The sequence below is a fragment of the Phoxinus phoxinus genome (genome assembly GCF_949152265.1).
Source record: "Phoxinus phoxinus genome assembly, chromosome: 15".
Classification (NCBI taxonomy): Eukaryota; Metazoa; Chordata; class Actinopteri; order Cypriniformes; family Leuciscidae; genus Phoxinus; species Phoxinus phoxinus.
Window position 1 is genome coordinate 34,318,144 of NC_136890.1, and position 18,609 is coordinate 34,336,752.

Sequence of the window (18,609 nt, forward strand, 5' to 3'; positions counted from 1 at the left end):
GTTTAATTAGTATATGAGCTTTCTTTAAAAGTGATTTGAAGATTATAAAGTAACATCTGAAGAATATAGTTTCTAAAGTGTAATCAAATTGATTTCTGTGAAATCAGCAACTGTCTTTATGATATAAGACCGCCATCTATCGGGATCATCTATAATCACACCGAAACATGAGGCTTGTAGGAATATTTTACTTTCCTCATATTCAAATCTCTTTCCCGGACGCGTGAAACCAGATTGTACTATCACACACTCACTGGGTTGATTATAATATATAATATATACAATATTCTTTTATTTTTCTACAAATAATAATGTATCATAATGGTAGCACCCACGCAGACGCATGCGCAGTGACTCTCTGTGATCCCCCTCGCTCGTCACGAATGGTTCAGTCTGAAGATGGCGGCCTCCATCCTGCAGCGCTGTCAGTTTCCCGTGCAAACCTTTTCCAAATGTGTCAATTACAGATTAATCGGTGAGTGTCACTATTAATGGATGATAATTAAACTGTCATGCTTACGTCTGACAGAGATAAGTATAGAAGTATGTGCTTTAATCTTTAAGATAGACGCCTAGAGAGATGTGAATGAGAGGTGAACGCTAATGACACAAGATCACGTGTAAGTTAAATGTTTGTATACAAGTCGGGTTTTGAGTGATAATGATTGTGTGTGTGTGTGTGTGTGTGTGTGTGTGTGTGTGTGTGTGTGTGTGTGTGTGTGTGTGTGTGTGTGTGTGTGTGTGTGTGTGTGTGTGTGTAATCTGACAATTCTGTAGCACACTGGCTTTATAATAATCATATTTTCCATATGTTTGTAGTGAGTGACTTAATTTATATTATTGATTACATTATATGATTCTGATTCACAAGCTCTTAGTTAGATTCGAGTTCAATTTCGATTCATTTGGATATATATCAGGTACTGATATCTCTCTATTATATTGTTTTCAAGACAGATTTAAAGGGTTAGATCACCCAAAAATGTTAATTAGCCCATAATTTATTCACCATCAATAAAGGCCTTCTGAAGGGAAGCTTCTGACTTTTTAATTTAAAGTTCTCAACGTCAATCATAATAAATTGTCCGGCGCACCGTCAAAATAAAAGCAAAATAAAAGTCCCACACATCGGCCAAACAGGAAAACGTATCGGTGTTTTAAAAACGGCAAATATCGTAGGCCACGATCAGCTGAGAATCATATTCTGATGAACACATTAAAGCTTGTGTGGGTTTCAGCCAGGAGACGCTTGCTGTCAGCGGCGTACACCGACACGGCATTATGGGAGCAGAGACAGAAGGACCCGCAGGACCTCGGTGAGACTCTCAGCCAATCAGCAAGGAGAACCGCTGTACACACGCTGTACACACGCTGTAAACGTGATGATGTGTGTGTTGGTGTGTTCTGCAGGACAGCTGGCCTCTCTGATGGACAGGACGTATGAGAGGAAGTTCCCCGTCAGCTCGCTGGTCATCGGCAGGGTGAGAGAGACGGAGTATTAATACATATTTTACTCTATATATTTTCCACACGTCACTTCTGTGTGTGTTTGCATGTGAAGTTCTCAATAATGTTCTTAACGAGACCAAACACACACAAACAAATGGTTACACTTTATGTTAAGGTGTCCTTCTTACAGTGTAATGATTGAGTAATGTTAATTAACTGTAATTATGCATGATTTACTGTTATTACGACTACAGTAACTTATGTAACACACACTGTGAAATAAAGCGTAATACATAAATCACATAAACAAGAATAAAAATCATAGTATCTCAAATATGCCATGTAAATGTTTGGAGGAATTTGCTTATGGTTTACAATATTTTAGAATATGCAATAGAATAATCAAACTGCATTTTTCGTGTGAATTCGTGACTTATTTGAACATAAAATGTAAAATGAAGTAAATGTTTTAACATGTGCACGTCTTGTTTAGTTCATAGACACGTTATCATCAAGAGAAGAAGTTGATAAAGCGGAATATTACCTATATAAGTAAGTATTGCTATTTAAATCTTTAAATATTACTATAATAATATACATTTTATATAAATGTTACTGTTTGCTCAACACTGCACTGTAAAAAAATATATAAAATATCAATATAATTGGAGTATGTTTTACATGAAAATACTATTTCTGTCTTTAATTAAATTTTTTATTTTTTTTAACATTTTTAACTATTTCATTTTAATTCAATACTAGTTTCTCATGTCATGACGATTAATTTGCATACAAATTATTTTGATTAACAATTTAATTTTGCAGTCTCTTGCAGTGCACGCCTGATACTCACTTGGAATCATATATAATATAATAATACAAATTATAATAAAATAGGCCAAGATGATGATCTTAAACTCTTCTGGTGCTTTTCGGTAATTTTTTACCATAAAATTTAACGTTTTGTCATTTTAGAATTTTTTATTTTATCAGAATGGTACGAATCTTGGTAAAGGTTTTGGCACTTGCTGTGAACACACTAAAAATCACGGACAAGATAAAAAAAAAAATGTTAAAATAAAAATATATATATATTTTGGTGCATTTTTTATAACAGAGGTATTTTTCACGTTTTAAACTGTCTCCAGTTCAGCAATAATAATAATAAAGTGTCGTCTTTAATAAGAGCCAAAACTTGAGTCTGTGATCCAAAGCATTCAAGAATCATAAATTAATTAGTAACAAAAAAATAAATTAAATATGAAACATTTCATTGAAATGAAAAGATATTTCTGCAATTTTGGAGATGCCATGCGAGGAGCACCAGAGGGCTAAAGCTTTGAAAATTAAATATAATATAATATAATGCAGTGATTAAACCCACAACCCATGAAGCACGATCTTTGTTTACAACAGTATTTTTTTTATATTTTCTTGCAAAATGTGATTTTAAACTGCACAGTTATTGCGATTGGATCGAATATCAATGATCAGAAGATTGATCAATAACAGTTTCAAAGTGGAATCAGTTTCCCTGTGTGTGTGTTGCTGTTGGATCAGTTGAAGTGTGTGTTACTGTTGGATCAGTTGAAGTGTGTGTTGCTGTTGGATCAGTTGAAGTGTGTGTTGCTGTTGGATCAGTTGAAGTGTGTGTTACTGTTGGATCAGTTGAAGTGTGTGTTCCTGTTGGATCAGTTGAAGTGTGTGTTACTGTTGGATCAGTTGAAGTGTGTGTTCCTGTTGGATCAGTTGAAGTGTGTGTTACTGTTGGATCAGTTGAAGTGTGTGTTACTGTTGGATCAGTTGAAGTGTGTGTTCCTGTTGGATCAGTTGAAGTGTGTGTTCCTGTTGGATCAGTTGAAGTGTGTGTTCCTGTTGGATCAGTTGAAGTGTGTGTTCCTGTTGGATCAGTTGAAGTGTGTGTTGCTGTTGGATCAGTTGAAGTGTGTGTTCCTGTTGGATCAGTTGAAGTGTGTGTTCCTGTTGGATCAGTTGAAGTGTGTGTTCCTGTTGGATCAGTTGAAGTGTGTGTTCCTGTTGGATCAGTTGAAGTGTGTGTTACTGTTGGATCAGTTGAAGTGTGTGTTGCTGTTGGATCAGTTGAAGTGTGTGTTACTGTTGGATCAGTTGAAGTGTGTGTTCCTGTTGGATCAGTTGAAGTGTGTGTTCCTGTTGGATCAGTTGAAGTGTGTGTTCCTGTTGGATCAGTTGAAGTGTGTGTTCCTGTTGGATCAGTTGAAGTGTGTGTTGCTGTTGGATCAGTTGAAGTGTGTGTTACTGTTGGATCAGTTGAAGTGTGTGTTCCTGTTGGATCAGTTGAAGTGTGTGTTGCTGTTGGATCAGTTGAAGTGTGTGTTACTGTTGGATCAGTTGAAGTGTGTGTTACTGTTGGATCAGTTGAAGTGTGTGTTCCTGTTGGATCAGTTGAAGTGTGTGTTACTGTTGGATCAGTTGAAGTGTGTGTTCCTGTTGGATCAGTTGAAGTGTGTGTTACTGTTGGATCAGTTGAAGTGTGTGTTCCTGTTGGATCAGTTGAAGTGTGTGTTCCTGTTGGATCAGTTGAAGTGTGTGTTCCTGTTGGATCAGTTGAAGTGTGTGTTCCTGTTGGATCAGTTGAAGTGTGTGTTGCTGTTGGATCAGTTGAAGTGTGTGTTCCTGTTGGATCAGTTGAAGTGTGTGTTCCTGTTGGATCAGTTGAAGTGTGTGTTCCTGTTGGATCAGTTGAAGTGTGTGTTCCTGTTGGATCAGTTGAAGTGTGTGTTCCTGTTGGATCAGTTGAAGTGTGTGTTACTGTTGGATCAGTTGAAGTGTGTGTTACTGTTGGATCAGTTGAAGTGTGTGTTCCTGTTGGATCAGTTGAAGTGTGTGTTCCTGTTGGATCAGTTGAAGTGTGTGTTCCTGTTGGATCAGTTGAAGTGTGTGTTCCTGTTGGATCAGTTGAAGTGTGTGTTCCTGTTGGATCAGTTGAAGTGTGTGTTACTGTTGGATCAGTTGAAGTGTGTGTTCCTGTTGGATCAGTTGAAGTGTGTGTTCCTGTTGGATCAGTTGAAGTGTGTGTTCCTGTTGGATCAGTTGAAGTGTGTGTTACTGTTGGATCAGTTGAAGTGTGTGTTCCTGTTGGATCAGTTGAAGTGTGTGTTACTGTTGGATCAGTTGAAGTGTGTGTTCCTGTTGGATCAGTTGAAGTGTGTGTTACTGTTGGATCAGTTGAAGTGTGTGTTACTGTTGGATCAGTTGAAGTGTGTGTTACTGTTGGATCAGTTGAAGTGTGTGTTCCTGTTGGATCAGTTGAAGTGTGTGTTACTGTTGGATCAGTTGAAGTGTGTGTTCCTGTTGGATCAGTTGAAGTGTGTGTTCCTGTTGGATCAGTTGAAGTGTGTGTTCCTGTTGGATCAGTTGAAGTGTGTGTTCCTGTTGGATCAGTTGAAGTGTGTGTTCCTGTTGGATCAGTTGAAGTGTGTGTTCCTGTTGGATCAGTTGAAGTGTGTGTTACTGTTGGATCAGTTGAAGTGTGTGTTCCTGTTGGATCAGTTGAAGTGTGTGTTCCTGTTGGATCAGTTGAAGTGTGTGTTACTGTTGGATCAGTTGAAGTGTGTGTTCCTGTTGGATCAGTTGAAGTGTGTGTTGCTGTTGGATCAGTTGAAGTGTGTGTTCCTGTTGGATCAGTTGAAGTGTGTGTTCCTGTTGGATCAGTTGAAGTGTGTGTTACTGTTGGATCAGTTGAAGTGTGTGTTCCTGTTGGATCAGTTGAAGTGTGTGTTACTGTTGGATCAGTTGAAGTGTGTGTTCCTGTTGGATCAGTTGAAGTGTGTGTTCCTGTTGGATCAGTTGAAGTGTGTGTTACTGTTGGATCAGTTGAAGTGTGTGTTCCTGTTGGATCAGTTGAAGTGTGTGTTCCTGTTGGATCAGTTGAAGTGTGTGTTCCTGTTGGATCAGTTGAAGTGTGTGTTCCTGTTGGATCAGTTGAAGTGTGTGTTCCTGTTGGATCAGTTGAAGTGTGTGTTCCTGTTGGATCAGTTGAAGTGTGTGTTCCTGTTGGATCAGTTGAAGTGTGTGTTCCTGTTGGATCAGTTGAAGTGTGTGTTCCTGTTGGATCAGTTGAAGTGTGTGTTACTGTTGGATCAGTTGAAGTGTGTGTTACTGTTGGATCAGTTGAAGTGTGTGTTCCTGTTGGATCAGTTGAAGTGTGTGTTACTGTTGGATCAGTTGAAGTGTGTGTTCCTGTTGGATCAGTTGAAGTGTGTGTTACTGTTGGATCAGTTGAAGTGTGTGTTGCTGTTGGATCAGTTGAAGTGTGTGTTCCTGTTGGATCAGTTGAAGTGTGTGTTACTGTTGGATCAGTTGAAGTGTGTGTTACTGTTGGATCAGTTGAAGTGTGTGTTACTGTTGGATCAGTTGAAGTGTGTGTTCCTGTTGGATCAGTTGAAGTGTGTGTTACTGTTGGATCAGTTGAAGTGTGTGTTACTGTTGGATCAGTTGAAGTGTGTGTTCCTGTTGGATCAGTTGAAGTGTGTGTTACTGTTGGATCAGTTGAAGTGTGTGTTCCTGTTGGATCAGTTGAAGTGTGTGTTACTGTTGGATCAGTTGAAGTGTGTGTTACTGTTGGATCAGTTGAAGTGTGTGTTCCTGTTGGATCAGTTGAAGTGTGTGTTCCTTTTGGATCAGTTGAAGTGTGTGTTACTGTTGGATCAGTTGAAGTGTGTGTTCCTGTTGGATCAGTTGAAGTGTGTGTTCCTGTTGGATCAGTTGAAGTGTGTGTTCCTGTTGGATCAGTTGAAGTGTGTGTTACTGTTGGATCAGTTGAAGTGTGTGTTCCTGTTGGATCAGTTGAAGTGTGTGTTACTGTTGGATCAGTTGAAGTGTGTGTTCCTGTTGGATCAGTTGAAGTGTGTGTTCCTGTTGGATCAGTTGAAGTGTGTGTTCCTGTTGGATCAGTTGAAGTGTGTGTTACTGTTGGATCAGTTGAAGTGTGTGTTACTGTTGGATCAGTTGAAGTGTGTGTTACTGTTGGATCAGTTGAAGTGTGTGTTACTGTTGGATCAGTTGAAGTGTGTGTTCCTGTTGGATCAGTTGAAGTGTGTGTTCCTGTTGGATCAGTTGAAGTGTGTGTTACTGTTGGATCAGTTGAAGTGTGTGTTGCTGTTGGATCAGTTGAAGTGTGTGTTACTGTTGGATCAGTTGAAGTGTGTGTTGCTGTTGGATCAGTTGAAGTGTGTGTTGCTGTTGGATCAGTTGAAGTGTGTGTTGCTGTTGGATCAGTTGAAGTGTGTGTTGCTGTTGGATCAGTTGAAGTGTGTGTTACTGTTGGATCAGTTGAAGTGTGTGTTGCTGTTGGATCAGTTGAAGTGTGTGTTGCTGTTGGATCAGTTGAAGTGTGTGTTGCTGTTGGATCAGTTGAAGTGTGTGTTCCTGTTGGATCAGTTGAAGTGTGTGTTGCTGTTGGATCAGTTGAAGTGTGTGTTCCTGTTGGATCAGTTGAAGTGTGTGTTGCTGTTGGATCAGTTGAAGTGTGTGTTGCTGTTGGATCAGTTGAAGTGTGTGTTACTGTTGGATCAGTTGAAGTGTGTGTTCCTGTTGGATCAGTTGAAGTGTGTGTTCCTGTTGGATCAGTTGAAGTGTGTGTTACTGTTGGATCAGTTGAAGTGTGTGTTGCTGTTGGATCAGTTGAAGTGTGTGTTGCTGTTGGATCAGTTGAAGTGTGTGTTACTGTTGGATCAGTTGAAGTGTGTGTTCCTGTTGGATCAGTTGAAGTGTGTGTTCCTGTTGGATCAGTTGAAGTGTGTGTTACTGTTGGATCAGTTGAAGTGTGTGTTGCTGTTGGATCAGTTGAAGTGTGTGTTGCTGTTGGATCAGTTGAAGTGTGTGTTGCTGTTGGATCAGTTGAAGTGTGTGTTGCTGTTGGATCAGTTGAAGTGTGTGTTGCTGTTGGATCAGTTGAAGTGTGTGTTACTGTTGGATCAGTTGAAGTGTGTGTTGCTGTTGGATCAGTTGAAGTGTGTGTTGCTGTTGGATCAGTTGAAGTGTGTGTTGCTGTTGGATCAGTTGAAGTGTGTGTTCCTGTTGGATCAGTTGAAGTGTGTGTTGCTGTTGGATCAGTTGAAGTGTGTGTTCCTGTTGGATCAGTTGAAGTGTGTGTTGCTGTTGGATCAGTTGAAGTGTGTGTTGCTGTTGGATCAGTTGAAGTGTGTGTTACTGTTGGATCAGTTGAAGTGTGTGTTCCTGTTGGATCAGTTGAAGTGTGTGTTCCTGTTGGATCAGTTGAAGTGTGTGTTACTGTTGGATCAGTTGAAGTGTGTGTTGCTGTTGGATCAGTTGAAGTGTGTGTTGCTGTTGGATCAGTTGAAGTGTGTGTTACTGTTGGATCAGTTGAAGTGTGTGTTCCTGTTGGATCAGTTGAAGTGTGTGTTCCTGTTGGATCAGTTGAAGTGTGTGTTACTGTTGGATCAGTTGAAGTGTGTGTTGCTGTTGGATCAGTTGAAGTGTGTGTTGCTGTTGGATCAGTTGAAGTGTGTGTTGCTGTTGGATCAGTTGAAGTGTGTGTTGCTGTTGGATCAGTTGAAGTGTGTGTGTGTGTTCCTCAGGTTTCGTCACAGTCCGAACTGCTGGTACCTGCGGGACTGGAGCGTTCACAGCTGGTTCCGGCAGTGTCTGAAACACGGAGCCCGAGATAAAGCGCTGTACACACTGAAGAACAAGGTGTGTGAGAAGTCCACGCATGCTTGCACTTCACCAGCGAGTGTTTAAAGAGTTAGTTCAGCCAAACATGTGAACTCTGTCAGTAATGAGTCTCCCTCATGTTGTTCCCGTCAGACTCTCCTTCATCTTCGGGACACAAATGAAGTTGTAATTCAAAATAGTCCGAGTGACGTCAGCGGCTCAACCTTCAGTTTATCAAGCGGCCAGAATACTTTTAGTGCGACTTTATTAAACTCTTGATGTTCTTCTGTGTGTGTCTCTGAGTGAGTTCTGTAGTGTAACAGCGCAGCGCTTCTGGGGTGTACGTCAGAACGGAGGCTCACGATTGGCCAGCATCATACACATGACCAGCGTCAGCCAATAGTGAGCCTCCGTTCTGACGTACACCCCAGAAGCGCTGCGCTGTTACACTACAGAACTCACTCAGAGGAACTCACAGAAGAACATCAAGAGTTGAATAAAGTCGCACTAAAAGTATTCTCGTACACACACACACACACACAGCTTTAACCTCACGCACACACACACAGACACACACACACAGACACACACACACACACACACACAGCTTTAACCTCACACATACACACACAGACAGACATACACACACAGCTTTAACCTCACACACACACACACACACACACACAGCTTTAACCTCAAACACTCACACACACACACACACAGCTTTAACCTCAAACACACACACACACACAGCTTTAACCTCACGCACGAGCAGATCCGTCTCATTGCTAGAGAAGCGTTCAGTTTTTCCGCTTGCTAATTCCTCGTGTAAATAGCGAATCCACTGCGGCGCAACTGGCTTTTAAAGGGAATGTGAGATGAGGCTCTGATTGGTTTATTTCACGTTACGCCCTGAACACACTCATTACTCATTAAGAGGATAGAGACGACTCTTTTAGACCAGCGCCGGGAGCGCCGACCATTTGTCCCGTCGCTAAACTAGCAGAAGTGGATTCAGACACACACTCTAAGTGAGCTTTAGACCATGTGCTCAGATGGTTAAAGTAGGGCCCTGTGAGTGTTAAACGTGTGTGTGTAGCTGATCATGTGTTGCTGTCGCGCAGGTTCAGTTCGGCATGTTTCCTGACGACTTCACCTTCAATCTCCTGATCGACTCCTTTATAAAGGACGCAGACTTCAAGGGTTAGTAATGCTGCTGTTTGCCACATGAGTGTGTGTGAGGTCATTACTCCGGCTCATGAGTGTGTGTGAGGTCATTACTCCGGCTCATGAGTGTGTGTGAGGTCATTACTCCGGCTCATGAGTGTGTGTGAGGTCATTACTCCGGCTCATGAGTGTGTGTGAGGTCATTACTCCGGCTCATGTGTGTGTGTGTGTGTGTGTGTGTGTGTCTGTGTAATGCAGGAGCGTGTGCCGTGGTGGAGGAGGTGATGCTTCAGGAGTCGTTCCAGCGAAGCTCCACACAGATACTCTCGCTTTACGCGCTCAGCAAATATCTGGCAACCAAACCTGAACTCAGCGTAAGTAGAAATCAGCTTCTTCCTCACACAAATATCATTCCTGCACAAATATCGAAACACTCTTAAATCAAGAGTTACTGGTGAAGAAAAACGTGACTCTGGATCTAAAAACCCAGTCTGGAGCCGCACGGGTATCTCTGTGGCAATATCAACTATACATCGTATGGGTCAAAATTATCCATTTTTCTTTTATGCCAAAAATCATGAGGATATTAAGATCATGTTCATGAAGATATTTAGTAAATGTCCTACCGTAAATATATAAAACATGTATTTTTGTGAGTGAATGCAGCACAATCGTGAACATAAATGCACAACTTTAAAGGAGATTTTCTCAATGTTTACATTTTTTTGCTCCTCAGATTCCAGATTTTCAATAGTTGTGTATCGACCAAATATTGTCCTATCCTAACACACCACACATCAGTGGAGAGATTATTTATTCAGCTTTCAGATGATGTATAACTCTCAATTTCAGAAAATGTACCTATGGTTTTGTGGTCCAGGGTCACATATGACTGAAGATATTACGATATTTGAAATGAAGTGAGTTTGTGCTTAAAACAAGAAAAAGAAAAATTCTAGTGGGTTCAGAAAAATAATCTTATTTTCCCTTTGAATTAAGTAGATTTTTCTGATTCTGCAGATATTTGTTCCAGGGTTATTATTATTATAACTGAAATGAAAAGCATTTTTGTGACTTGAAACTTAAAGGGGTCATGACATGAGTTTTTTTATTGTATTATTATGTTCCCTTAGGTGTAATTATAGTATTACTATAGTTTTTTTTACAAAAAACTTTTAAAATGTAGTGATTTATGACCTTTTCCCTGTTTCTCATCCTCTGATTCACACAGTCTGTTTTGGGGGTGTTTCCCCTTTAAGAGTTCAGTGTTAACGCCCACTGTTATGATTGGCTAACGTCAGTGCCTATGCATCAATTATTAACGCCCCCAGTCAGAACATTTGCGGATTCAGCGTATTTAAAAAGTAGTTTAAAGTTTTAAATACATTACTTACAGTTTGCGTCGTCGTTGTTGAGCCCAGAATAGTCGGCACGGACTTATCTTTGAGCTTCATATTGGGATTTTTCCTCAAAACTGTCATCCTTCAAATGTACAGAACAAACGCTTAAACTAACACTGCCGTGACTGAGACGTCCGCAAAAAATAAAGTGCATCCATTTTTCCCTGACGACTGGATCTTTCGCAGCGTATTCACAGATGTTGTTTGTCCACAGCAGGAACAGCACATCTGCGGCATCGTAACTTCCCTGTACACAGACCCACTCGCTGTCCGGCGACTGAACACTTGTGAGGCGCGCGGGCGCGGGCGCGACAACGATACGAAGTGAGCGTAGTTGTCTTGCGCTTTAAGCGTAGTTGTCCTGTGCTGGAGGCGGTCATATGCAAACGCTGGTACGTCACTTCGTACCGTGACGTCACTTCTTACCATGGATCCAGAACGAGCTGTATTTAGAGCTTGATTAAATAAATGATTCGTTTATAATGGGGAGGACGTCTTAAGCTATGAAACTTGCAGGACGTTTTAATGGTACAAAGACCTCTTATATACCAAAAGATCAAGGCAAATTTGGTTTCTCATGTCATGACCCCTTTAAATAATTTTTTTTTTTTTCAATTTTTGTTGCTTGAAACTTAAATACAATTTTATATATATATATATATAAAAAGGTTACAGGTAATTGTATTTCCCATCTTTGTTTAGTTTAACTTGATGTACTAAAAAACATTAATAATGAGATAAATGAATAAAAACTATTTAATAAAAACTAAAACATAGGAAAAAATGACAAAAACACACCAAAATACTACAAATATAACTGAGATTAAAATATAAACTTGAATATAAATATAAAAATAAATCTCATTGATACTAAAATAACACAGATTTGTTGTTTTAAGCACAAACTCGCTTAATTTTTTTTATACATTTTCAGTCTTAATATCTTCAGTGATTTTGCTTCTTCTCCAGAAAATGTCTCTTGATTTATGAATATTGATATACGAGACGCTGAGGAAGAACATGTTTGCAGTGTGGGAAAGACTTCAGGCGTCTGCGTGTCATATTTATGGCAGAAGGCAAAATAGACGAAAAAGTTTTAATTGCAATACATTAAAATGGCACTTCTTTTTAATGCCATATCTCATCAAACATTGAGTTCTATGAAACATGAATGATCACGTGCTGTTGACTGATCTTGTGTGTGATTGTCCAGTGGCAGGAGGAGAGGATCATGGGAGCGTCTCTGATGTTGGCCGGACTGAAGCAGGAAAACTCTGTCGGCTTCAGCGCACAGATTCTGGGATTCGCTCTCATCGGTGTGTGTGTGTGTGTGTGTGTGTGTGTTTAACAACTACAGCTTCACTGCACAAACATGTAAACAATTACAAACATGCTTTTCTTACTCAGTGTTTTTGTCTCGTTTCCAGTCCAAATATCTACAAATTCTTACATCAAGATGCATTTACCAAAGTATTAACATGCCATAAGATATTAAGTCTTGTTTTCTGGGGAAATAAATCAAAATTAAGTGAGTTGTTGCTTAAAACAAGCAAAATTATCTGCCAATGGGGTCAGAAAAATAATGTTAATTCAAACGGAAACAAGATTATTTTTCTGACCCCCATTGGCAGATAATTTTTCTTTTTTTTAAAGCAAAAACTCACTTAATTTTGATTTATTTTCCCAGAAAACAAGGGGTAAGAAAAAAATTATTGGTTTCCATTTGAATTAAGATTTTTTTCTTACCCCATTGGCAGATAATTTTGCTTGTTTTAAGCAAAAATTACTTAAATTACTTTCTTTTTATCTTAAAAACAAAATAGAATTTCTTATGTAATTTTACCTGTATAGTAAATGCTTCTTGATTTAATATTTTTTTTATATTTGGACTGGAAACAAAACAAAAATACTAAGTAAGAAAAGCATTTTTTGCAGTGTACTGCAAACCTCATCAGTCATGTGATTTATTTAAATACTCGCATAAACGTTGTGTCTGAAAGGGGAACTCCTAAGAGTGCATCTGGATGTTGTCATGCATTACTTAGTAATTAATTTAATAGCTTTTAGTAAATTGGGTGATTACTTTAATTTTTTCTATCATTTAATTAGTCACTTCTGATGTAATTGCATTAAATACTGCATAGAATGACCAATTCTATAAAACAATATTGGATTTAACATCAACATTTAGCGTCTAATGTTAAAATTTAAGTTTTTAATGTAACCAGTCAGATTAAGAATAATTAATGCAATTTTATATTATTTATTTTAAAGATTTAAACGAGCCGTTTCATGTGTAAAGTAATGAGCAATGCTTTTTAGAGAGTAAATAGTAGTTATTTAATTACACTAGTAGATAATGACTTTATTTTTAGAGTACCAGATCCTGCTTTAAAGGGTTAGTTCACCCAAAAATGAAAATAATGTCATTAATGACTCACCCTCATGTCGTTCTAAGCCCGTAAGACCTCCGTTCATCTTCGGAACACAGTTTAAGATATTTTAGATTTAGTCCGAGAGCTTTCTGTCCGTCCATTGAAGCTGTATATACAGTATACTGTCGATGTCCATAAGGTAATAAAAACATCATCACAGTAGTCCATGTGACATCAGTGGGTTAGTTAGAAGTTTTTGAAGCATCGAAAATACTTTTTGGTCCAAAAATAACACAAAATAAGACTTTATTCAGCATTGTATTCTCTCCCGGGTCTGTTGTCAATCCTTCACAGTTACGCTGATGGCGTAAGACGCTGATGACGTGTTATCTGGTGCGCCCGAGCTTCATTTATAGACTGAGGGAAACGCACGCTGTAAAAGTGTCTCATCCGCGACATGCACATTTACACTCCATTAAAAAAATTATATCCACGCAAACAATGTAGAATAGCTTGAATATAGCGTGCGTCTCCCTCAGACTGTAAACGAAGCTCGGGCGCACCAGATGACACGTCATCAGCGTCTTACGTCAGCAGCGTCACTGCGGAGTCCTGAACGCAGATTCACAACAGACCCGGGAGAGAATACAATGCGGAATAAAGTCTTATTTTGTGTTATTTTTGGACCAAAAAGTATTTTCGATGCTTCAAAAACTTCTAACTAACCCACTGATGTCACATGGACTACTGTGATGATGTTTATATTACCTTTATGGACATGGACAGTATACTGTATATACAGCTTCAATGGAGGGACAGAAAGCTCTCGGACTAAATCTAAAATATCTTAAACTGTGTCCCGAAGATGAACGGAGGTCTTACGGGCTTAGAACGACATGTGGGTGAGTCATTAATGACATTATTTTCATTTTTGGGTGAACTAACCCTTTAAGATATTAGTAAATCTGGAGCTTTGTCCTGATATTTTGTGAGTTTGTTCTTAAAACAAGACAAAAAATCTGTCACAGAGAATATTGATCTGACTCCATTGGCAGATATTTGTTCTTGTTTTTAAGCACAAACTCACTTCACTTTGATTAATTTTTTCAATAAAAATTATTGCGATTAACGATGTAATTTTGTTTTGTTCATGTCTCTTACAGTCAGTGTAAGCCTCATACTTACTTAGAATCTTATATAATATAATAATACAAATCATGATACCGTAATATAGGCCAAGTTCATGATCTTTCGGTCATTTTTGGCCATAAAATGTGCGTTTTTTTTTTTTTTTTTTACTTCACAATTTTTCACTTTTTAAACTTTTTCCATTCTTTTTAATCTGCCACATGATCCAAAGCATTCAAGATTAAGTTGGAAATTAAATTTTTAGGTCAATGCTCAGAAATTGGCACCATAAATTAATTAGTACCATAAAATCCCCTAAACAAAATATTAAATAAAAACCACTATTGAACTCAAATATGACACATTTCATTGAAATAAAAATGAAAAAAAAAATCTTTTTTGGGATGCCATGCGAGGAGCACCAGAGGGCTAGTGCTTTGAAACTGAGATGTGATCTAGTATCGTGATGTCTGCTGTTGTGCAGGTAAAGTGGAGCTGTCCGCAGGGATCCACGTGGTGTTCCATCAGATGCCCCTGATCTGGACCTCGGGTTATCTCGCTCGAGCTCTCGCTGTCATCAGCTCTGTGTGCTGCCACTTCACACACGTCCAGTTATCTGAGGAAGTGGTGAGTATCTGAAGCCGGATCTCACTGGGCTCGCCATGTCACAGATCTCTCTGGCCCGAGGGAACAGTTTAAAGGGAATCCACATGAATTATGTTTTTTGAAGTAAACGCTTGAGATCGCGGAACATAAACTCTCTTCTGGAGTCGATTAGGATGAGAAGAAGCTTTAGATGAACTCACCAAAGTAACCAGTTCTGCTTTTCTCATGTTCATGTGTGTGTAGTGTGTAGTGTTGCTGTTGAGTTCTTCTATATCAGCGTCAGTGTTTCTGAACTCCTGAAACGCCTCCACTGTAGTCTCGAGTTTCTTCTGGGAACAAATACGTCAATATTCCTCATTATAATAATGAATCCGCAGAATAAAGGGGCGGGGCCTGGTTGAGTTAGTTAGTAGTGTGTTAAACTGGCGGTTATGGTAATTAGGGGCGGGACATTTCCCAAACACGCTCGAAGCGCTCGACCAATCACAACACACTGATCCCGGCCAATCAGAGCACAGTGTGCTTTTCAGAAGGAGGGGCTTCATAGAGACAGGAAGTAAACCGAGCGTTACTGACAGACTGGGAAGAGAGGAGCCGCAACAATGGAGAATATGAGGAGAATAATCAACATTCATAGTTAAAATTCTGACTTAAATGTAAATCATAAAAATGACACGCATACAAGTTGCAATATGACTTAAAAGGTCATATTCTTAAATAAAAAGTTACAATTCTGACTTTCAAGATTATGACAAAAACTAATTTATGACAAAAAGTAAAAAAATATCACATACACATCAAAATTATGACATACATGTGTGTCGAACGTTATGACTTTAAAAGTCATATTTTTAAATAAAAAATTTAAAATCTTACTTTAATGTCAATTTTCACATAAAAAATTCACATTTATTATGTTTATGAGAAGTTGAAATCAACATTTTGACAAACTAAGCCGGAATCATGATATAAAAAGTATATTAAAAGGTTAAAATTCTGAACATTTCTATTTTATCAAGAGTTTATGATGAGTTTAACCTTTGAATGAGTGTTATTGAGTGTGTGAGCATCTGTGTGTGTTCAGCTGGAGAGTGTGGAGAAGATCCTGCAGGATCTGTCAGTGATTCCCGATGGACAGATCTCAGCGAACGACACCGAGGAGGAGGAGGACACACTCGAGAGACTCAAGCTACCAGAGTACATGCAGCGCTTCAAGGTTAGTTTCCCCTCATGAAATATCCTGAACACATGCGCGACGCCGAACACACGCGACCCTGTGACCCTAACCCAGTCTGGAGTCGCACGGGTATATCTGTGGCAATAGCAACTATACACTGTATGGGTCAAAATTATCCATTTTTCTTTTATGCCAAAAATCATGAGGATATTATGTTCCATGAAGATATTTAGTAAATGTCCTACCGTAAATATATAAAACATGTATTTGTGTGAGTGAGTGCAGCACAATCGTGAACATAAATGCACAACTTTAAAGGAGATTTTCTCAATGTTTACATTTTTTTTGCTGCTCAGATTCCAGATTTTCAATAGTTGTGTCTCGACCAAATATTGTCCTATCCTAACAAACCACACATCAGTGGAGAGATTATTTATTCAGCTTTCGGATTATGTGTAAATCTCAATAAAAAAAAAAATTACCCATGTGACTGGTTTTGTGGTCCAGGGTCACATTTATACTGTACACTCTTCTGTCTCTGATTGATCATTTACACTCTTTTAAAAAGAGTAAAAGTGTAATTGTACAAGCGTTCTCCTTCAGCTCGAGCGTCACGAGTCTTTAAATCTGCACTGATTTTATCAGGTAAACAAGTATAACTTTGATATTTTTAGTAATATTTCAGCTGGACTGAAGCAGCTTTACTTAATTATCCTTTATTTCTTAAGACAAATCATGAGTATCAAATATGATCATCAGGTTTATTTGTTCATCTGTCAATCATTATTGTATTGACTTATGTTTTAAAACTACAGAGCTTTGATTATAAAACTAAGCATTTAAATATCATCTTACTAAGACATTATTGGCAGATATTGATATTTATATGCATTTTATGTACATATCTGCTCAAAGATCTCATTGATTCACATTAAAAGCTATTAGAATATCATAAATATTGCATATAATATTATAACAAGTATTTCTCTGAATAAAACTGAGCTGTTTTTCCTCCATATTCTCAAAATATAAGCCATAAAAGCCTGATTTATTAAATATGATGTGAAACATTTAAACACTTAAAGTCGCTAAAGTCAGCGAATAAAACACTTGACACGATAATCAACAGTAATATTCGCAATAACATATCGTTATACTGACTTAATTAATCTGTGTAAAGAAACCTCATTGCTCAACTGTCTCTCTGCTGTCTCAGACGATGACATCACTTCCTGTCGGCCACCGTAACTTCTGTTGGGTGCAATTCACAACCTGACCACTAGATGCCGCTATAAATCCCACACTGCAGCTTTAACTCAACCCACACCACAGGAGAATCTGATGTGATAATCTGTAGAACCGTCAAGGGTTAACCGGGCCGAATATCTTGTGGCATTAATCTGTGAACCCGTGTTCTGTCAGGAGCTGAAGGACCGTCTCCTGGCTCAGAACCAGACGGTCCCGAGGAGCCTGGACTCGCTGGTGTCGGATCTGACCCGGGAGACGCTGGCGGGCTGTGAGGAGTCGGATCTGGCCCAGTACCGGCAGACGGTGCGTGACTGGGAGGCCGAGAGACACCAGCTCATCCAGAGAGAGAGAGAGACGAAGGAGAGGAACCAGGAGGAGCGTCTGAGCAAACAGCGGCTCGGGGCGGCCCACTGAACCACGGCCATTGTTCCTCGTGTTTATTGTCTTTGCTCGGGTGGATTGAGATAAAGATTTGTGTGTTAATATTATTTGGATTCTTTTTCAACGGCCTGTAAATCTGAACAGAATAAATAAACGATGAAAATACTCATATTTAGTCTGTCCTTGCTTACTGTACGCTCTCAAATAACAGGATTTACACTGAACGTCTGGAGATTTATGTTTTTATAAGAAGTGTCTTCTCTTCACTAAATCAGATGAAAAAATACATTTAAAAAAGTGAAATATATTATTATAATGTAAATCATCAGTTTTCTATAATTTATTCCTGTGATCAAAGCTGAATTTATCATCATTACTCCAGTCTTCAGTGTCACATGATCCTCCAGAAATCAGTGTAATATGATGATCTGATGCTCAAGACACAGTTATGATTATTATATGTTCATATTTCTGTGGAAACTGTGATACGTTTAATTTTTCAGGATTCTTTGATGATTCAAAGTTCAAAAGTTAAGCGTTTATTTGAAACAGAAACTTTTGTAACATAATAAATGTCTTTACTGTCACTTTTGATCAATTTAATGCGTCCTTGGTGAATAAATATTAATTAATTTATTTTACTTTACCCAAACAAAATTACTTATCCCAAACTTTTGAATGTTAATGTAGGCTATCACAGTTTCCACATAATTAACTTGATATGAACTATTTTGAACACTGATAATAATCATAAATGTGTCTTGATCATCATATTACACTGATTTCTGGAGGATCATGTGACACTGAAGACTGGAGTAATGATGATAAATTCAGCTTTGATCACAGGAATAAATTACACTTTACTATATATTCACATAGAGAACTGATGATTTACATTATAATAATATTTTACTGTATTTTTTATGAAAACAATGCCGTTTTGTTGGAGAGCAGAAGAGACTCTTTCAGAAACATAATTCCGATTATTATTTTCTCTTGTCTCAGCTGTCAGTTCATTCTT

At 38.6% G+C, this 18,609-nt stretch overlaps 1 protein-coding gene across 1 annotated transcript; it reads left to right on the plus strand.

The window, feature by feature from the left end:
• Positions 1-329: 329 nt before the first annotated feature.
• On the plus strand, positions 330-17,957 carry mrps27 (mitochondrial ribosomal protein S27). The gene is made up of 11 exons (XM_079638819.1): positions 330-475; positions 1,239-1,316; positions 1,411-1,481; positions 1,943-2,001; positions 8,031-8,145; positions 9,231-9,309; positions 9,532-9,647; positions 11,887-11,989; positions 14,661-14,803; positions 15,867-15,998; positions 17,382-17,957. The coding sequence occupies exons 1-11, from the start codon at positions 400-402 to the stop codon at positions 17,619-17,621; spliced, it is 1,212 nt and encodes a 403-aa protein (XP_079494945.1). The 5' UTR covers positions 330-399; the 3' UTR covers positions 17,622-17,957.
• The last annotated feature ends 652 nt before the right edge of the window (positions 17,958-18,609 follow it).